Source organism: Bos indicus, chromosome 11, assembly GCF_029378745.1.
Source record: "Bos indicus isolate NIAB-ARS_2022 breed Sahiwal x Tharparkar chromosome 11, NIAB-ARS_B.indTharparkar_mat_pri_1.0, whole genome shotgun sequence".
Classification (NCBI taxonomy): domain Eukaryota; kingdom Metazoa; phylum Chordata; class Mammalia; order Artiodactyla; family Bovidae; genus Bos; species Bos indicus.
In genome coordinates, this window is record NC_091770.1 from 21215584 (window position 1) to 21231801 (window position 16218).

Sequence of the window (16218 nt, forward strand, 5' to 3'; positions counted from 1 at the left end):
TAAAAAAGAAAAATACTAAGCTGAGTTTGTGGACTTTGGAAACTAGACAGGGCGATTTTGGCATTTGTTTCAGAAATGGGAACTCAACTGGTGAAGATTTCTGTGGTCCTTGGGGCTGGTGGTGACATCAGAGCTTTCCCATTTCCAGGTAAACATGAAACAGTTGCATGTTGGAACCATCAAAGTATGACATGGTGGGCTTTGGAGAGATCAGATGTAGCTAAGAGGGGAAATGGAAGGCAAAGATTTTAAGTTTTGATGAATGTTTTCTGATGAGAAACTTATCATGTGGGGAAACAATTTGGAAGAAACAGCAGCCAGATTCAAATCTTGCTTCCTACTTCCTGCCCCCTCGCCCTGCAATGCTTTAGGTATTCTTAGTCTTCTGGATAACAGAAGATACGGGGAAAGAATGACATGGTCAAAAATCTATCTTCCTAACAGTTGGGGCACAAGTGCACCAACCAGGGATGATTTGAACTGGAGGTAGCGGGGAGTTCTGAGAGAAAGCCTGGAGCTTTAGGGTGGGGTCTGAGGAGGTGGTTTCAGGGGAGAATTGCAGGCGGCTTCTGAAAAGGAAAGAGACTTTCAGCCCAGCCAGCCATCATCTTACTTAATGAACACCCAGATCTACTGGGGTTGAGGAGAGAAAGTTCTTCCTCTATGTACTGGGATATAGTGGAAAAGGGCTCCTTACTGACCAGATGGAGGAAGTGTGGTAGACAGCTAAGGCCTTCATCTGTGAAACCAAATAACAGGGTCAGAGTTAAAAATAAAAATCCAATCAATCATTATGTTTCTAGACATCAGAATTTTAGTCTTTGTGTGGATCTAGATTCTTTCCTTAAATAAGGTAAAGGAACGTTTGCATTCTGCCCAATGATTTCAGTAAATGATAGAGTCATAATTAACGTATCTAATAGCAACAGTGAGGACGTTCCTAGTGTATCTACGATAGTGAAAGAATGTATCCTTTTGTGGATAGTGGAAGCATGCCTGACTCTGCCTCAGCATTTGGAGAACTTGCTCAGTTGTGTAGGAGCTTTGGACAAAGAACTTCATGTCTAACGTCACTGTCATACACCTTGCATGAGGTCTTTTGATATTGCTTCTTAGTCACTGGGCTAGTTTTTACCCATTCTAGCTCAGAGCTGAAGCTAGCCAAAGGGCCCCAGCCTAGCTTATCAGAGGTTATTTCCAGAAAGCCTCCTCCCTCTAGGGACTTCTGACATGAACAAACTGGAGAAGGTGCAGAGCTGGAATGGATTACCCAACTGGCTTAACCAAGAGAAAGGAAGAATACACCCTCGACTGGGGACTCAATTGGACTGTTTTGAGTTGTTGCCTCTTAATTGGGCTTGGTCTCCTATGTGGTGGTTGAGATAATAGAATCTCCTTAATCTGATTACTGTACTGATTTCTGCATTCTGCCAAATGTAGCATATGTGTGTGGTTGGCTTCAATAAATTTTTCATTTAAAAATGAAAACAAGCAAAAGCAAGAGTTTGTAATGTAATGCCCAGATTAAGTAAAGGCCCTTGATAACCTTGGTTGAGAGCAATGAATTCTATCCTTTAAAATTTAAGGGCCTTCTTAATTTGTGTAGTAGTTCCTTGATTGAATTGAAAATAGGATTTATTGAATTTTCTAATCCTTTCTCCCCCGTTGACAATGCTATTACATGATTTCTTACACTGTCATACACAATTGTCACAAGTGTCCCCATTAAGCACTAGAAAGGTCAACTCTTTATGTGCACTGCAACTCTTAGTTACACATGTCCTGAGTCATGAAATTCAAGGGAAGTAAACATTATTCCAGATCTAGGAGGCAACTGTTTTACAAATGCAAAACAATTTGGTTAGATAAAATATTTGAAAACAATTAAAACCAAATCAACCTGTACTTTATCTGTGTGCTGAGATTTTAGGTCCAGTGGATCAGAATACAGGGAAAAAACTAATGAGAATCCCTCAATGGATCCTTCACCCACCAAACAAGATTTCTTCAGAAACCGACTTGCTCTTGCAAATGAGCTTGACCAAGGAACAGCTGTGTAAAACATACTTAAAGTTGTATTGTCAAGTGGTAAGATGAGGATAAAAAGCTTGTATATATCTGTGTAGGAATATATATATATATATATTGATGTATAAATCCCTGAGGAAAACTAATATAAATACCTACATATGAAACTAAATCAACATACGAGACATTGAAGAGATGAAGATTAGTCTCTGGTTGAGAGCTGGCTCTTTGAACAACACTTGGGACAAGGGAAATGAAGACTTTTCACAGCATTACAAAAACACAATAAATTTGGAGGAAAATAAATGCTTGTAAGAAAACTTCCACCTTGAAGTCATTCCCCCAGTATAATATTGAGCATGTTCATATTTAACATGGATGTGAAATTTATGCTTCTGAGGTCTTTAGCTTATTCATTTCATCTTAGACTAGTATACACCATGCTAGGGGGCAGTTCTGTCATGCCATATGTCTTCCAAAAACCCCAAGGCAACACCTAACATCCCTTAAGGCAAAGCATCAGTTAACCCAATTGTATTACATGTTGCAAATACGAGTTGTGGAAAAATTTGTGCTTAAACCATGACAAAGAAGGTTCAAAGCTTAAAGACATGTTGATATGCAAATAGGAAAAGAACCTTAAGAGTAGTATTCCTCTTGTTCTATGGTTATGAAAACCAGCGCAGGGAACAGTAATTCCTCTAGAACTGGGAGGTCAAAGAAACATTTTCCCTCATGTGGGTTGTGGGTTGTGCTGCGGACAGGAAAAAGTCCAGAGTCTGTGTTTTATTAAATACTCAGGATTCAAAGGTCCACCAGTGATCCTGAGTGTCACTCACACTCACGACCACGTGGACTGAGAAGAAAGCATTGATTTAGCCACATTGCCTTAAAAGACGTTCTTCCGTCTGTAAAGAAGGTAGCAACAACGTCTATACTTTACTGGCTCACACACAGTGGTTGCTACAAACACCAAGTCAGAATGAAAGCTTAGGGCTAGCATTACCTTATTCTGTTTTCCAGAAGTAAGTTGAAAAGAAAGTTCTTACAGTACAGGCAGAAGAGTTATTGCAATGAGGCTTGCCTGGCTACGGGGAAATAAAATGTGCTCTGTTTCCACACAGATATGGCCCAGATGGTCCACGTCCTTGACATGCCTAGAGTTCAGAATCATAATAGAAAACAATTAGGTTTAAACAATCCGTCTCTATTTCTAGGCAGTTCTCTGTAATTTGGGGCATAGGTTACTACTGTTTATTGAGAATCTTGGTACTGCAGCTGACTTCTCCAGAGGGCTGTTCCTGTAGCGATGTACTGTTTGATAAAATAGGGGAAGTTTCACTTGTAAGTCTTACAGGTTTTCTTCTCCTTGTCTGATGACTAATCAGGAACCCATCTATTAGCATCTTGAACAAAAGGAGTCTGGAACAGTCACAGGATAACTGCCAGCTTTTTGGAATTTCTGATATTTAATTTGAAGCCAAGCTTTTCATTTTTCTGAAATTAATGAACTCCTTTGAAATTAGATTTCTATTATCAGGCCGCAGATGTTTGGCGGTCAGTGCTTAAAAGCAAAGTGTGAAATCGACTGGACACGAAAAGTGAAACAGGAGACATAAACTCGTAAATAAAATATTAAAAACAAAATTTCTTCCCCCTTCATATTATTATAGAAATGATCAATTACTGGGAAGGTTTCAGAAATATCACACTGCCGGGGTCCAGCCCCGGCTGATCCAGGGAGTTCGAAGCGGGGACGGCGTCGGCGAGGATCAGGATACAATAGCTTCAATTAGATATTAATTAGAGATGTAAAGAGTAATAGAATAAGGATAGCTCAGCAGGAAAATTCAGTGGAGAAAAGAGGCTGAGTAGCTTGGTTTACATGGGAGACCAATAAAACTTCAAGACAAGAAGTTTGCACCACTTACGTAGGCCACAGGTGTCCTTCCGTTCTCCTGAAGGAGAGGAGACACTGAGGCCTCCCGGGTTGGATCTTAGAAGCCCAGGCATAATTAGCAAGCATGGCGGGCTCCGCGCTCCAGATGGAGACTCAGCCAGAGTTTGAGAGAGAGAGAGACATAGGGAGACCAGTCTTTCGAGGAACTGATCCCAATTCTTTATTTTCCATGGTCTACTTTTATACACTGAGATGTTATGCAAAAGTCACATGGGGTCAGCAGTCCTGACTTTTATCAAAGTCAGGTGCTTCATACAAATGTATACAGAGGTCTTAGGGGTGTTACATCATCTTCTGGCCAGGGGGGCCTGCTGACAATTTACGACCCTCTCCTTGTGACAGCGGTCAGTCAATCAGGACACTTATTTCTCCAGGGGTGATTATTCTTAAAACAGATGCCACCCAAATAAAGTTACATTCCTATAGGGTGAGGGTGTAGTGGGTTTTAGTTAAGGAAAGAATTTACTTAGCCTAAGGTCTAACGTGATTTATATCAAAGGTTAATACTTATTTCTTCTACATATTCATTAATGTGTGTAAGGGCAGGGGATGTGGAGACTTAGCAACAAACATTGGCTCAACAAATGAAAAACCCTTCACCAATACAATTTCTAATCAGCCCACTATGCTTATACTAATGGTTTTCTAACTTTTCTAAGGAACCTGTTTTTAGAGGGTTAAAGCATCTCGTGCCTGTCACGGTTGGGAGGCTGTGAGCAATCACATGTGGCCGGACAAGCCTGTCAGGCAGGTTAGAGAACCTTCAGAGGAGTTTGTAGGTTGAAACACTCCTATCACGCCCAGGAGTTTTTATTAACTGGAGCTCTAAGTTAACTCCTTCTCCGAAAGAGGTGGTGGGGGACAGCCCCCCTTAAAGTCAGAGGTGTAGGTGAGAGAGCACAAAGTAGTAAAGTAGGCAGGCTCTGGTTATGGGGGTAGATGCTCAAGGATTTCCACGGGGACTCCTGAGGCTCGATCCTGCCTTTGCGTATGTCGAGCCTCCTTCCTCATGACCTTTGCCACAGGCAGAGTGCCTCACTCTGGCCCCTAACATCACACACCTCCCAAATTTTCATTTTGATAACATCCTTTGAAAAATCTTAATGCTACATTTGTAGCACAACTCCATTTAGTTGTATTTTAGGAACGTAACCTATAAAAACTAATTGTAATGTTGCTGTTCTCTGGGTCTCAATCACCTGATATCTGGATTTTTTCCTGGTAGCTTTCCTCCTGCTCCCATCAATCCCACAGGTCTCTAACATCTCATTCCCAAACATTGCCTGTGTGAAACTCTTTGACTGTTCTTATTTATCTACAGTCAAATTCCAAACTCCTTGACTTGACATTCAATCTCCCTCCCTCCAGTTCAGCTCGTTTTTCCTCTGGCTCCTCTCTCCCTATTTGCAGTGTGGGCTCTTATTATTTCCTGGCAAGCCATGCACCTTGCTCAGTTTCACTCCTGCTTCATGTCTTTACTCTGGCCTCCTTCTCTGCTAATCTTTAAGACCGAAATCTAAGCCTCTTCTTTCTGTGGTCTCCTGTGGTATAACTTGTCTATCTTTTGATGAATGTGTCTTGTCTTCCCAAGAAGAATGTAAGACTCTGCAAGAGCAGGAACCATACCAGAGCTTTTGAAATTCTTTCCACTTCTAGAATAGTAGGTGCTCAGTAAATGGCTGAAATCAACATTAATGGGGGTGCTCTAAAGATAGAGACCACAGAAATTAATTTCTATTCAGAATTTGTCAAAGAGTTTCAGGGTTGTCACTTTACTTTCCTGTCTTTTTTAAAAGGCAAATATCAATTGCAAAGGAAATAAAATACAGTTGTCATCAGAAGCAGGTAAAGGCACCACTACCACTTTGACAGCATCTGCATTCGAGAACATCTCTCCATGAAAGAGAACAGTTTGCTACTCTTCCAGGTTGTACTGGCTGATTTCATCATCTTTATAGGTAGCACTGTAAACTGAGGGAGGAGACAGGATCTTTAATGATATTGATTAATGGTATTTAACTGATGTCACACTAGGGATGAGGTCAGGGTGTGGAAGACTTGGGAACTGCTAAAACTTGTTGCCTCCAGTCCTCTGGAGAAGCATGGTTTACAAAGGAGACCACTGCCAGCTTCTGGAAGTGTTTGAGTGGATTAGCAGAAAGAAGCACTCCACCAAAAATGAAGTGGGTATTTCTGCCCAGGCTGGGAGTGGCTACTGGTCCCTTCTGCATTCTTGTGAGGTCTGTATGGAACCCCAGGCAAGGATTGCCCTGCTTTTCTGATTCCAGAACTGGAACCTCATAGAACCAGGAGTTTATGGACCAAATTTCTGGGGATCCATGTGGTGGGTTATTTCACCATAGTTTAAACTTCTTGAAATTACTGTCTCTTGCTTGCTCAAGGAAAACCCTTTGAACAGTGTTTCTATAGCACCTCCTGTCATAATCACTCACCTCCTTCAAGTCTGTATGAATATATTATCTTCCCTATGAGGGCACTTAGAAAATTGAAGATTCCTGGGTAACATTTCAGTTCCACTCTATTGTAATATTTCAGAGTAGGGCCCATGAGTCTGCATTTTAAATGCACTCAGGTGATTCTTTGGCCCATTGAAATTTGAGAGCCACTACTTCAATAAGTTGAATGAGTCAGTATATAAACCACAAAACTCAGTTTCTAAACACACTGACTTTTAGGACAGAAAAAAGGATTATTACTTACCTTGAGTTACAGAAAACTGACAGTTTATGAAAACCCAAATGAATCTTTTTGAATTATTTAATTTACCATCTGTGTCCTCTATCATTTGATGAGAAAGATATACATGATCAGTGTTCTTTATAAGAAACTGGTAAAATTGACTGTATATTCTGAATAATCAATTGCATGCACTTAGAACCATGATAAAATGAATGTCTTACATTAAGTTGTATGGTAAAATTAAGTCGTTTTCAGACTACATTTTCTCTTGAAATATCACCATACTAACCTTCCTTCCTGAGGCTAAAACAGGGATGCTCTGGGAACACCGGGGATTCTCATATCCTGAGAGCTAATTTGACTCTTTTACATTCCCCACTCAGCCTCGGAGCATCTTAATATCTGTGCAGAGGCCAGTGAGTCTCGCATGGTAGGGAGGGGTTGAGGGGAAAAAAGGTGAGACAGTTTTTCAAAAAGGACATAGATTAAAAGAAGGTTGAGAAAACTGATGGGAGAGACACTTCTATATTTTAAGGGAAAAGTTTAGAAATTGATGTGTGACACTAAATTTTAAACACATAAGAATGTAAGAATGTGCTGTAAGCAGTGCTGAAATACTGTTTTGGGAAATTATCAGACATTTGAAATAGTGTTTTTGTACTTAAGCCAAATAACTTGCTTCCCAAAATTTATTGTTGCTTTCGAAGAGCTTAGTGCATAATCTTTAATAAGTTATTAACTGTGTTAAATATCTTTGTAGAGATATTTTTATTCCTTCTTCTTGTTTCATTCCTTTCAGAGATAGTAGCATTCAGTGCTCCTAATCCTTAGCAGGAAGACTGACTGTGTAAGTGTTTCTTCCTCACGTATATAAACCTGTTCATCTGAAGATCGTGGTATCTACTGTAAAGGGCCGGTGTGGGTCCCATCTGTGTTTCTCAGTGGGCTGTTTCCTCTTAGCACTAGAGCCCATCCTCTCTTCTCACTATCATATTTTCCTTTACAACTGGGGCAAACCCTTTAGCATACAAACACGCTTTTTTTTTTCTCCCATTTTAAGCAAAAGAAACTTAATTGCTCTAGCTTTGTCTCAGTTCTCGGCTTCCTTTGATGTAAATAAAACCTGAAAGAGGAAACTCTTCCTTTCCTCCCATTCCACAGCACTCTCCTGACTGCTTCTGTCAGGGGCGCTGGTGATTTTCACCCTTGCCGAACAAATTCTGTCATTTTACCCCCCATATCTAGTAGCACTGGACATGCTGATCACTTCCTTCTTCAGAAATTATTTCCGTACGAGGCCTCAAGGACACAACAGGCTCCCCATTTTCACCTCCATTCCTTCCTGGTCTGTGTTGGTTCCTCCTCTCTCCTTTCTTTTAATGTTACAATGCCTGAGGGCTCTTTGCTTAAATTTCTTCTTTTTCCAGTCTGTATTCTCTTCTTTGGTGATCTTATCTGGTTTGTTGCCTTTAATATATAACATTTATGAGAATGACTCCCAATTTTATATCTTCAACCATGAACTCTCTCTCAAGACTCCAGACTCACATTTCCACCTGTCTCCTGGGCACTTCTCAGATGTCTTCTGTATTTATTGAAGCCCGGCACCCCACTCCAGTACTTTTGCCTGGAAAATCCCATGGACGGAGGAGCCTGGTAGGCTGCAGTCCATGGGGTCGCAAAGAGTCGGACATGACTGAGCGACTTCACTTTCACTTTTCACTTTCATGCATTGGAGAAGGAAATGGCAACCCACTCCAGTGTTCTTGCCTGGAGAATCCCAGGGACGGGGGAGCCTGGTGGGCTGCTGTCTATGGGGTCACAGAGTCGGACACGACTGAAGAGACTTAGCAGCAGCAAGCCTGTTTCAGCTTAATCTTCCCCAGTTCAGTTGTTGATAACTTTGTCCTTTCAATTGCTCAGGCCCAAAATCTGGAAGTCTTCCTTGACAATTCTGTTTCTTAAACCCAACATCAAGTCTATCAGCAATTTAGCTGTCGTCAGCCATATATTAGGGCTCCGACCTCTCCTCACTACCGCCTCTGCCATCACCCTGGCCAATCTGTTGTCTACTGGGCTAGCTGCCCTATTCCCACTCATAACCTCGAACTATTCTCAACACTGCAGCCAGAATGACAGCCAGGGTGATGTTAATATGTAAATCTGATCACATTGAGCCCTCTAAGGGCTCTATTTCTCTCAAACAGAAATGAAAGCCATTACAAAGGGTCTGGAGCCCCTTAAACCCCTGATGGCATCTCCTATTCACTCATATTCATCTTCTCCAGACACAAGTAGCCTTGCCATTCCTCAGATATATTAAGCACGCTCCTGTCTCCACACTTTTGAATCGGCTGTTCCCTGTGATTTGGCGTATTCTTTTCCTAGATACTTGCATGTCTCTTTCCTGTACCTCCTTCAAGGCTTTACTCAGTGTCCCCTCCTGCACGAGGCTGACTCTCCCCACACTGGTCAAGTTTCACTTCCCCTGCCTCTGCTTGTCATCTTGTCTGGCCTTTGTTGATAGCAGTTACAACATTCTTACATATATCTGTTCTTACTACTTCTTGTCTACATCTCCTCACTAGATTATTAGTCCCATGATGATACGGATTTTTGTCTGTTTTGTTCATTGCTTATATTCCTAACATCAAAACTGTACCAGATACAATAAATATTTGTTGAAATGTTGAATAGTCAGATGGGCCCTTATCAAATGTTTATAACTAAGGTCACTCAAAACCAATTTAAATGACAGTGAACATCAAGAAGCTGTATGGTACGTAATCAAATTATGGGAACTTCAGGATGAAATCAAACTGTTTAACAGATATCTAATAACAGGCAAACTCTGAAGATATATCCCTCATAACTTTAGTTACTATTAAACACTCAGTCTGTGAAAGGCACTGGGTTTTCACATCTTACCTTTAAAGCTCAGAACAGTCCCAGGCAGATCTATTAACCCTGTGTACTGAGAAACTGAGACTCAGATTACTTATATACCTCCTCCAAAGTCACACATCTAATGGGTCATGGAACCAGAAGGTGAACACAGAAATCTGACTCCAAAGCACCTGCCTGTACTCCACCAACAGTGGTTTTTCCCTTTCTACATGAGTCATGATGGTAGAGAAACCAGCTTCTAAAAATGGGCTGTAGCTTTCTTTCTTGTCTCCAATGACAGTCAAGAGTCCTAAAATAGTAGAATGGCTGTAAGGCAAAGTCTTCCTTGCCATCTGCATCTATCTGCAAAAACGTAGTCTCTGCTGAACCCTAGAGGCTCAAGTGCCCTGAATCTGTGATGAGCTAGTGACTAAGTAAAAAGGCAAACCACCTGGTTAAAATTCAAAAGAAGTGGTGTTTCAAAAGCAAATTTGAAATCAGGTCTGACGAATCAATATTAATGTTATCTTCCTATAGCTATTAAATTGATTACCTAGAATATACCCAATAATACATATTTAGATTTCACAGTGGACTACAAATGGAATTTGTACAAATTAATGATTTTGGGTCTTTAAACCAGGGGTTAAACACAAACAAAAAAACCCCAGTGAATTTTGACTGTTCCGGAAAGCAGTCCTCCAAATACCAGGAATCAGTTGCTTCAATTTTTAAATAAGGGCATTAGATCTCTTAGGATCACGAGTTTTCACATTCTGTAGTTCACCGTGAATGACCTCACATTTGCATAATTCTTTGCAGTGTGCAGCTGTAAGCTGTATCTTTTCTTGCCAAGCCTACAAAGACTTGCTGAATGTCAGTCTGCCATGTTCCAGTAGGTCTCAGCAAAACCTGCCTTTCGAGGAACTGTGGTATCTTAAAACTTCTTTTAGGGAATACAAATGCCTCAGCCCTCCCTCTGCAACTTATCCAAGTAACACCCAAGGTCACTAAAGCACTAATTTTCATCCCAGTGTCCTCCCACTCACTCTATTCATAGAGCGTGCAACAGGAGAAAGTATTCAACTTCTTTTATAATACTATGATACAGAAAAAAGCACCTCAAAGCAAAAGCATGATTAAGAGCAAACTATTTCCACAGAGTATGAGCTAAAATGAGAGTCAGTGATGACATTAAAATGTTGCTCTCTAAAATAAACACATGCAAAAATAATACACGTGTGGGCTATGTGTAAGGCATTTTTCTTTATTATTTTTCGGTTTATCTTAGTAATGCCAGAAAAATAACAGCCATTATTTTCACTTTAAATGCAAACCAAATACTGCTGCACACAGAGTACAAAGATCACCTACGAACACGGCTGGCACAAAGGCCGTATTAGATGTGTAGACCGCACTGTTTTTACATCAAAGTGAGACTGACAGAGCAATTTTTTGGACAATTATTTTAGCAAATAACCGTGCTACTAAACAAAGGCAAATACACATATATATACACAAACATGTTTCAACTAAAGTTATTCGTGTCACTTTGACAAACGAAGGCTTCTTCTCTGGTGGGTTTCACCAGATATTTGCACCCCAGAGTCCCCTGCCCTGATCCCGCCCCCAAATGCTGACTTGATCTGAAGAAAAAAATTAGAGATGTTCTTAATTAAAGGCACATTTGGCAGCTACTGAAAAGTGGCATGCATCTGGCACAGGTGCGCTCTCCCTAAAGCCACACGTGTGACTTCCATCTGCTATGCATCTTGTTTCTTTGAGTGGTAGTCCAATGTGATCCACCTTTAGCTAACTTGCTCTGTAATTCTGCAGCAGTTGGCTACTTAATGCACTATTTTCATTAAAGGCAAAAGGGAAATTTGCTCACAGTTGACAGAAAATGCACTTTTCGGTGTCAAAAATGGAAAATAAGGCATGAAATTTACAAAACAAGTTACAAGTGCTTTTGTTCAGATTTATCATATAGACTTCATGCTTTTCTTTAGAGCTCAAAATATTTCATTGGCTCATGTATAAAGGATTATGAAATGATTTTAAAAGTAATGAGATGCTTCAAAAGAAAAATATTGAATAAATTAAACTAAGTCACCACTTTCCCTTATAAATAATTTTACTGCATAATTCTTTCAGCCAAACTGGTATTAACCCTGTGATGCTTATTTTACTGGTAAAGATTAATGTGCAACTCCATAGGACCTACACTTATACAACAGTCATACAATATAGGTTAAAAGATAAGTGAACCTACCTATAGCAGCAGAATACCAAGAAAGAAATGGTTTATTTTTTCTTTCTGAATCTAGAGGGGAAAAAAAAATAGGTTTTCCTCAATATGTATAACACTAAATAAACTGGAATTATCCACCCCCCCCCCCCGCCATTTGCATTATGTTTTGCTGAGCCACTTAAAACTCTCAATTTAAGCTGTCATTAAAAGACAAACGATGAGGTACATGATTAAAGTGAGCTAAATTTGAGAATTAAGACAAGATAGTGATCATAGATACCAACTAATTTTTGGCTTAATTTTTAATGTAGGGAAAAACACATTAAGGAATTTGGAACCACAATGTAGCTGCCAACTGAAAAAGTATGGTTCACTACACTGCTCTGTTGACTGTAGTATAATTAGGGTGGCATGCTCTTCACTAAATTTAGATTCATTAAAACATTCTTGAGTTGTTAGAGCGTAGTAACCTACTGAACACATAATCTGATATCCAAAAACCTTTAATTAAGCAAACTTTTGACGTTTATACATTTCCTGATCATTTGTAGCCTTAAAATACATTTGGAGATGTGGAAAGAGTAAATAACCTGTCTTTCAATAACTTTAGAAACATATACTTTATTTGTTCCTGTTTTTAAAAGTACTTAGATGTGAAAGCCTCCCTTTCTATTATATTGGTTATTGGCCCATGTAGGTAAATTCAGCCTTGAAATATTTTCATTTTGTTGACCCAAAGATAATGAAACAACTAAGAGCATTTCCATTTCTAAAAGAAATGTTCCATGTTTTGGAATGTGGTTTAGGAAAGTCATGCTGCACTGTCTTGTAATGTCCTGAATTCAAAAGCAGAATTTTGTGGTGATGCATTTATCTTCTCAGCCACTTCTTGTCCCTGGATTAAGGAGATTTCAGTTACTACAAAGAGTTAATCTGCCAGTGAGTTAATGCTTCACATGTGAAGAAGGCAAGGATAGTTTTCTCACCACTGTTTAAGGGCATCCAATTGAAATTTTTCTAATCAGTTACCACTGCAGAAAATATTTTGACCCCACTTTTACACTTCAGAGTACAAATATCTTCTATCCACAATGCATATACAGCTGATGCACAGTGAAGCGGTCGCCTAGAACCACCAGGGTAAAAGAATACTTCCCTTTGGAAGAAGTATGATTAGAACTTCAAATCTGAGTTTTTCTTCTTTATGCAAAATCAGGCAGGTTGAAAAGAGGTCATTACCTTATTAGAAGGCTAACACACTGGCCAGAGGGATACTGAATGGGCTCCAATGTGACTTTTCTCAGGTTCTCCTTTGGAGTTAGGGTTGGGGTAATTAAAGAGAAGTGTGCATAAGACACATAAAGGGAAATCCTAGGGATGATGAGGCTGGTCTAATAAAAAGTCATGGAAATTCTGGAATGTGTATTATGATTAATTGTAGCAGCACTAGTAAGTAGGCGTAGATAAGTACTTGTTGAATGAATGGTCTTATGGATGCTTTGCAAACAAGAGTGGATTTGAAATAAATTTTGGGGGAGACTTTTGAAAGGAGACATTTTGTAAAAGTGGCTACCCTAAAAGGAATGGTACAAATATTAAAAACAAAAGATACAACTCTAACAAATAAATAAGAAAGGATATGACAGGATGGATTGCTTAATGATGATACAACCAACATTCTGGTCTTAAAGGACTATATATTGTACTATCGTGATGTACATTTAATGCTCTAATAAATATCACAGAAAATTATTAAAGTACTAGGTTTCCACCATGATGCAGCACTTCTAAAAATGCCTCTAATGGCATGGTTAACAGAACTGCTGAAATGTTACTTCATTATTCAGAGGACACATGCAGATACAGATGAACTGATGACTCTCTAAGGATGGAATACTGCACACTTCACAGATATTATAGTGGAGATTAATAACATTTTTTCTCTTCAACAAGTTGCATGCATTTCAGTCACAGTATTTGTTAGACTCAGAAGGTCAGTACATAGGTTTAATGAATAATCCATATTATGCTATTAATGATGTAGGTAGATGTTCTATTATGAATAGTTCTGATAGAGCAAAGACCTCAGGCAAGGTAGAATGTTTAATATAAACTTTAACAAACTGTAATACATGTTACCTAGGAAATTAAAAACCTTACAAAGCTCTGCTTAAAAGATACCCATCCTATTCTAACCAAATATTTTCCTACATGCTGAACTGCGACTTTAGATCATTCTTTTAAGAGGAATACATACACCCAGAACTAGAAACCAAGGCGTACCACAATACGTGCTCTTATGCTTAGTGTTGTGTGTGTGTTTCAACTGAAAGAAATAAGAATCAACCATTTACTCCATATAATAATTTAATATATGCCAGCCAAACAAAGTATTTGTATCTTTATTCAATTAAATTAAAACAGACCTGCCAGGTATATTATATAACATTCACTATATACACATGATTTAGGCAATGCAAGGTAATTCTAGATATGCTGATCACTCAACTATTAGTCAAACATGACCGGTGTCAGCGACGCCCAACAAGTGCTCCTTTCCCACCGGGTGACTGCATTTCCACAGTATGGTTAGAGGGACAGCTACAAGCCATGACATGGATTACCAGTAAACTTCTGTGGGAAAAGGGGGGAAATGACAATCTAGCATAAAGATTAACAGTCTCCTAAATGTAAATCATATGCTTGACAGTTAAACGTTTTTAGAAGAGTTCTTCTGTCATTGTTAATGACACAAAACTTCGTTTGAAGGCAACACCACCACATTCTGTTTGTGTAGGGAGGGTGGGTAGGGCGATGCTCTTAAAATTGGCATAATTATTCTTAAAAAAAAAAAAAAAAAAGTACCTCTTTGGTGAAGCCTCGGTACCCATTCAATTCACTGTAATAATCTGTAAACAGGACTGCAGAATGGTGCTGGGCCTTGATTCCAACAAGGGCAGGTACCACAGCCTTTCCTCACAGTCCTCTGAATGATTTTTAAGAAAATATTCTAAAGTAGGACGAGTAAAAGCAAAGGAAAACAAAGGAGGATTTGAAGATCCCTGTTTAAGATTTCTTTTTAAAAAGTGCATAATATTTTGAATTACAAAAACTGTCATCATGTGGGCCTGCTGGACACTAGACGGTTTTCCATCCCTTTAATGATACAGATCACTTCACAAAAAGAGGACTTCTGCTCACTGGCTGGCAAAAGGTTCCTTTCCTTGATTTTCAGGTGAAATCAGTTGTCCACTTCCTCTAGATCAATCTTTCCATATTCACTTTATAATTACATCTGTGTTAAAATTCATTGTCTTATGACTGCATCTTGAAGTAGAGTCGTTAGTGTTTGGAGTTCTCATTTTAACTCCTCAGTGCTGGCACACGCAGTGCATCCATCGCCAGCAATGGATCTGGGGCTAGGAAAATGTACATCCTGGTCCAGAGGAGCTCAGGAAGAATGGGCATTCTCCAACAGTGGTGGCCCGTCTCTGTGCATGGACGGGTGGGTGTGCTCCCTTTTGTAAGTTTTTGGAGGGAGTTTAGGGATATGCTGAGAAGTGCTTTGTCGTGGAGGAACAGGCGGCCCAGCAATGGAATGGAGGTCCACTTCTTGTGTCAGTGGTGGTGACGGCAGATGCCTTCTTGTTCCATGAGGAGAAGGTGTTTGAGGAGGAGGTGGTGTAAAGGGGGAGGGGCTGTTTGGGAAGAAGGCATTACTATGGTCACTTTTTTTGCCCAGAGGGGGAGGTTGGAGATGTAGTGGTGAACTTGAGAAAACATCAGGTGTCCTCACAGGTTCTCGTGGAGGTAATAAGGGAGGGCTTTCAGGAGGGTCTGATATAGAGGTCCGGTCTGATATTGAATACCGTGGTGAATAGGCTTTTGATGTGGGTTGCCTAGGAGGAATTGCTGGGGGGCTGTCCAAATGCTTAGACATCATCTAACATAAATGGAAAAAAAAAGACATTTATTAACAACGTATGTAGCACCATGAATATACTAAGAATTAAGCTGGGTTTTCAAATACGTTACTGGAAGAACTCTAGGTGTGGATCAGGGAGTTTTGCCATGTGCTTTAAATTGGAGGTTATGGCAGTTCATCCATTAAAAAAAGTATTTTTCCTTCAATGTTAAGTTTTTATTCTTCTCAAAATTTTGTTTGCTGCTGCTTACCTATCACTCAATCTAAGATCATTTCAATTTAGCATGTTACCTGTCAATTTCATAATGTTAAATTTACTATAATAGCATTTCATGGTATTCTGCAAAGAGCTTTGCTTTGCCCAGGTGCTCTGCTCTCTGGACACTTTGAGACCACTGAATCATGTTAACAGTTGGTAAAGAAAGGAATTTAAACAGGTAGGAAAAAAATAGCTATTATGAGCTGTTA

General features: G+C 39.6%; 2 protein-coding genes across 5 annotated transcripts in view; one reads left to right on the forward strand and one right to left on the reverse strand.

Moving 5' to 3' along the window:
* Positions 1 to 3675, forward strand: part of ARHGEF33 (Rho guanine nucleotide exchange factor 33) — a 42309-nt gene extending 38634 nt beyond the window's left edge. The window contains exon 14 of one of the 2 annotated variants that reach the window (XM_070798531.1): positions 1931 to 3675. In XM_070798531.1, coding sequence (XP_070654632.1) covers positions 1931 to 2060 — 130 coding nt within the window. In that variant the 3' untranslated portion in view covers positions 2061 to 3675. Of the gene's footprint in view, positions 1 to 73; positions 1824 to 1930 lie in introns of those variants that run through there. The other variant, XM_070798533.1, reaches the window with a different exon arrangement.
* A 7146-nt stretch (positions 3676 to 10821) lies between these two features.
* SOS1 (SOS Ras/Rac guanine nucleotide exchange factor 1) overlaps positions 10822 to 16218 on the reverse strand; it is a 131217-nt gene continuing 125820 nt past the window's right edge. For all 3 annotated transcript variants that reach the window (XM_019970036.2, XM_019970034.2, XM_019970033.2), the window contains one exon: positions 10822 to 15768. In XM_019970036.2, the coding sequence (XP_019825595.2) occupies positions 15277 to 15768 (492 nt within the window). In that variant the 3' untranslated portion in view covers positions 10822 to 15276. The remainder of the gene's footprint in view (positions 15769 to 16218) is intronic.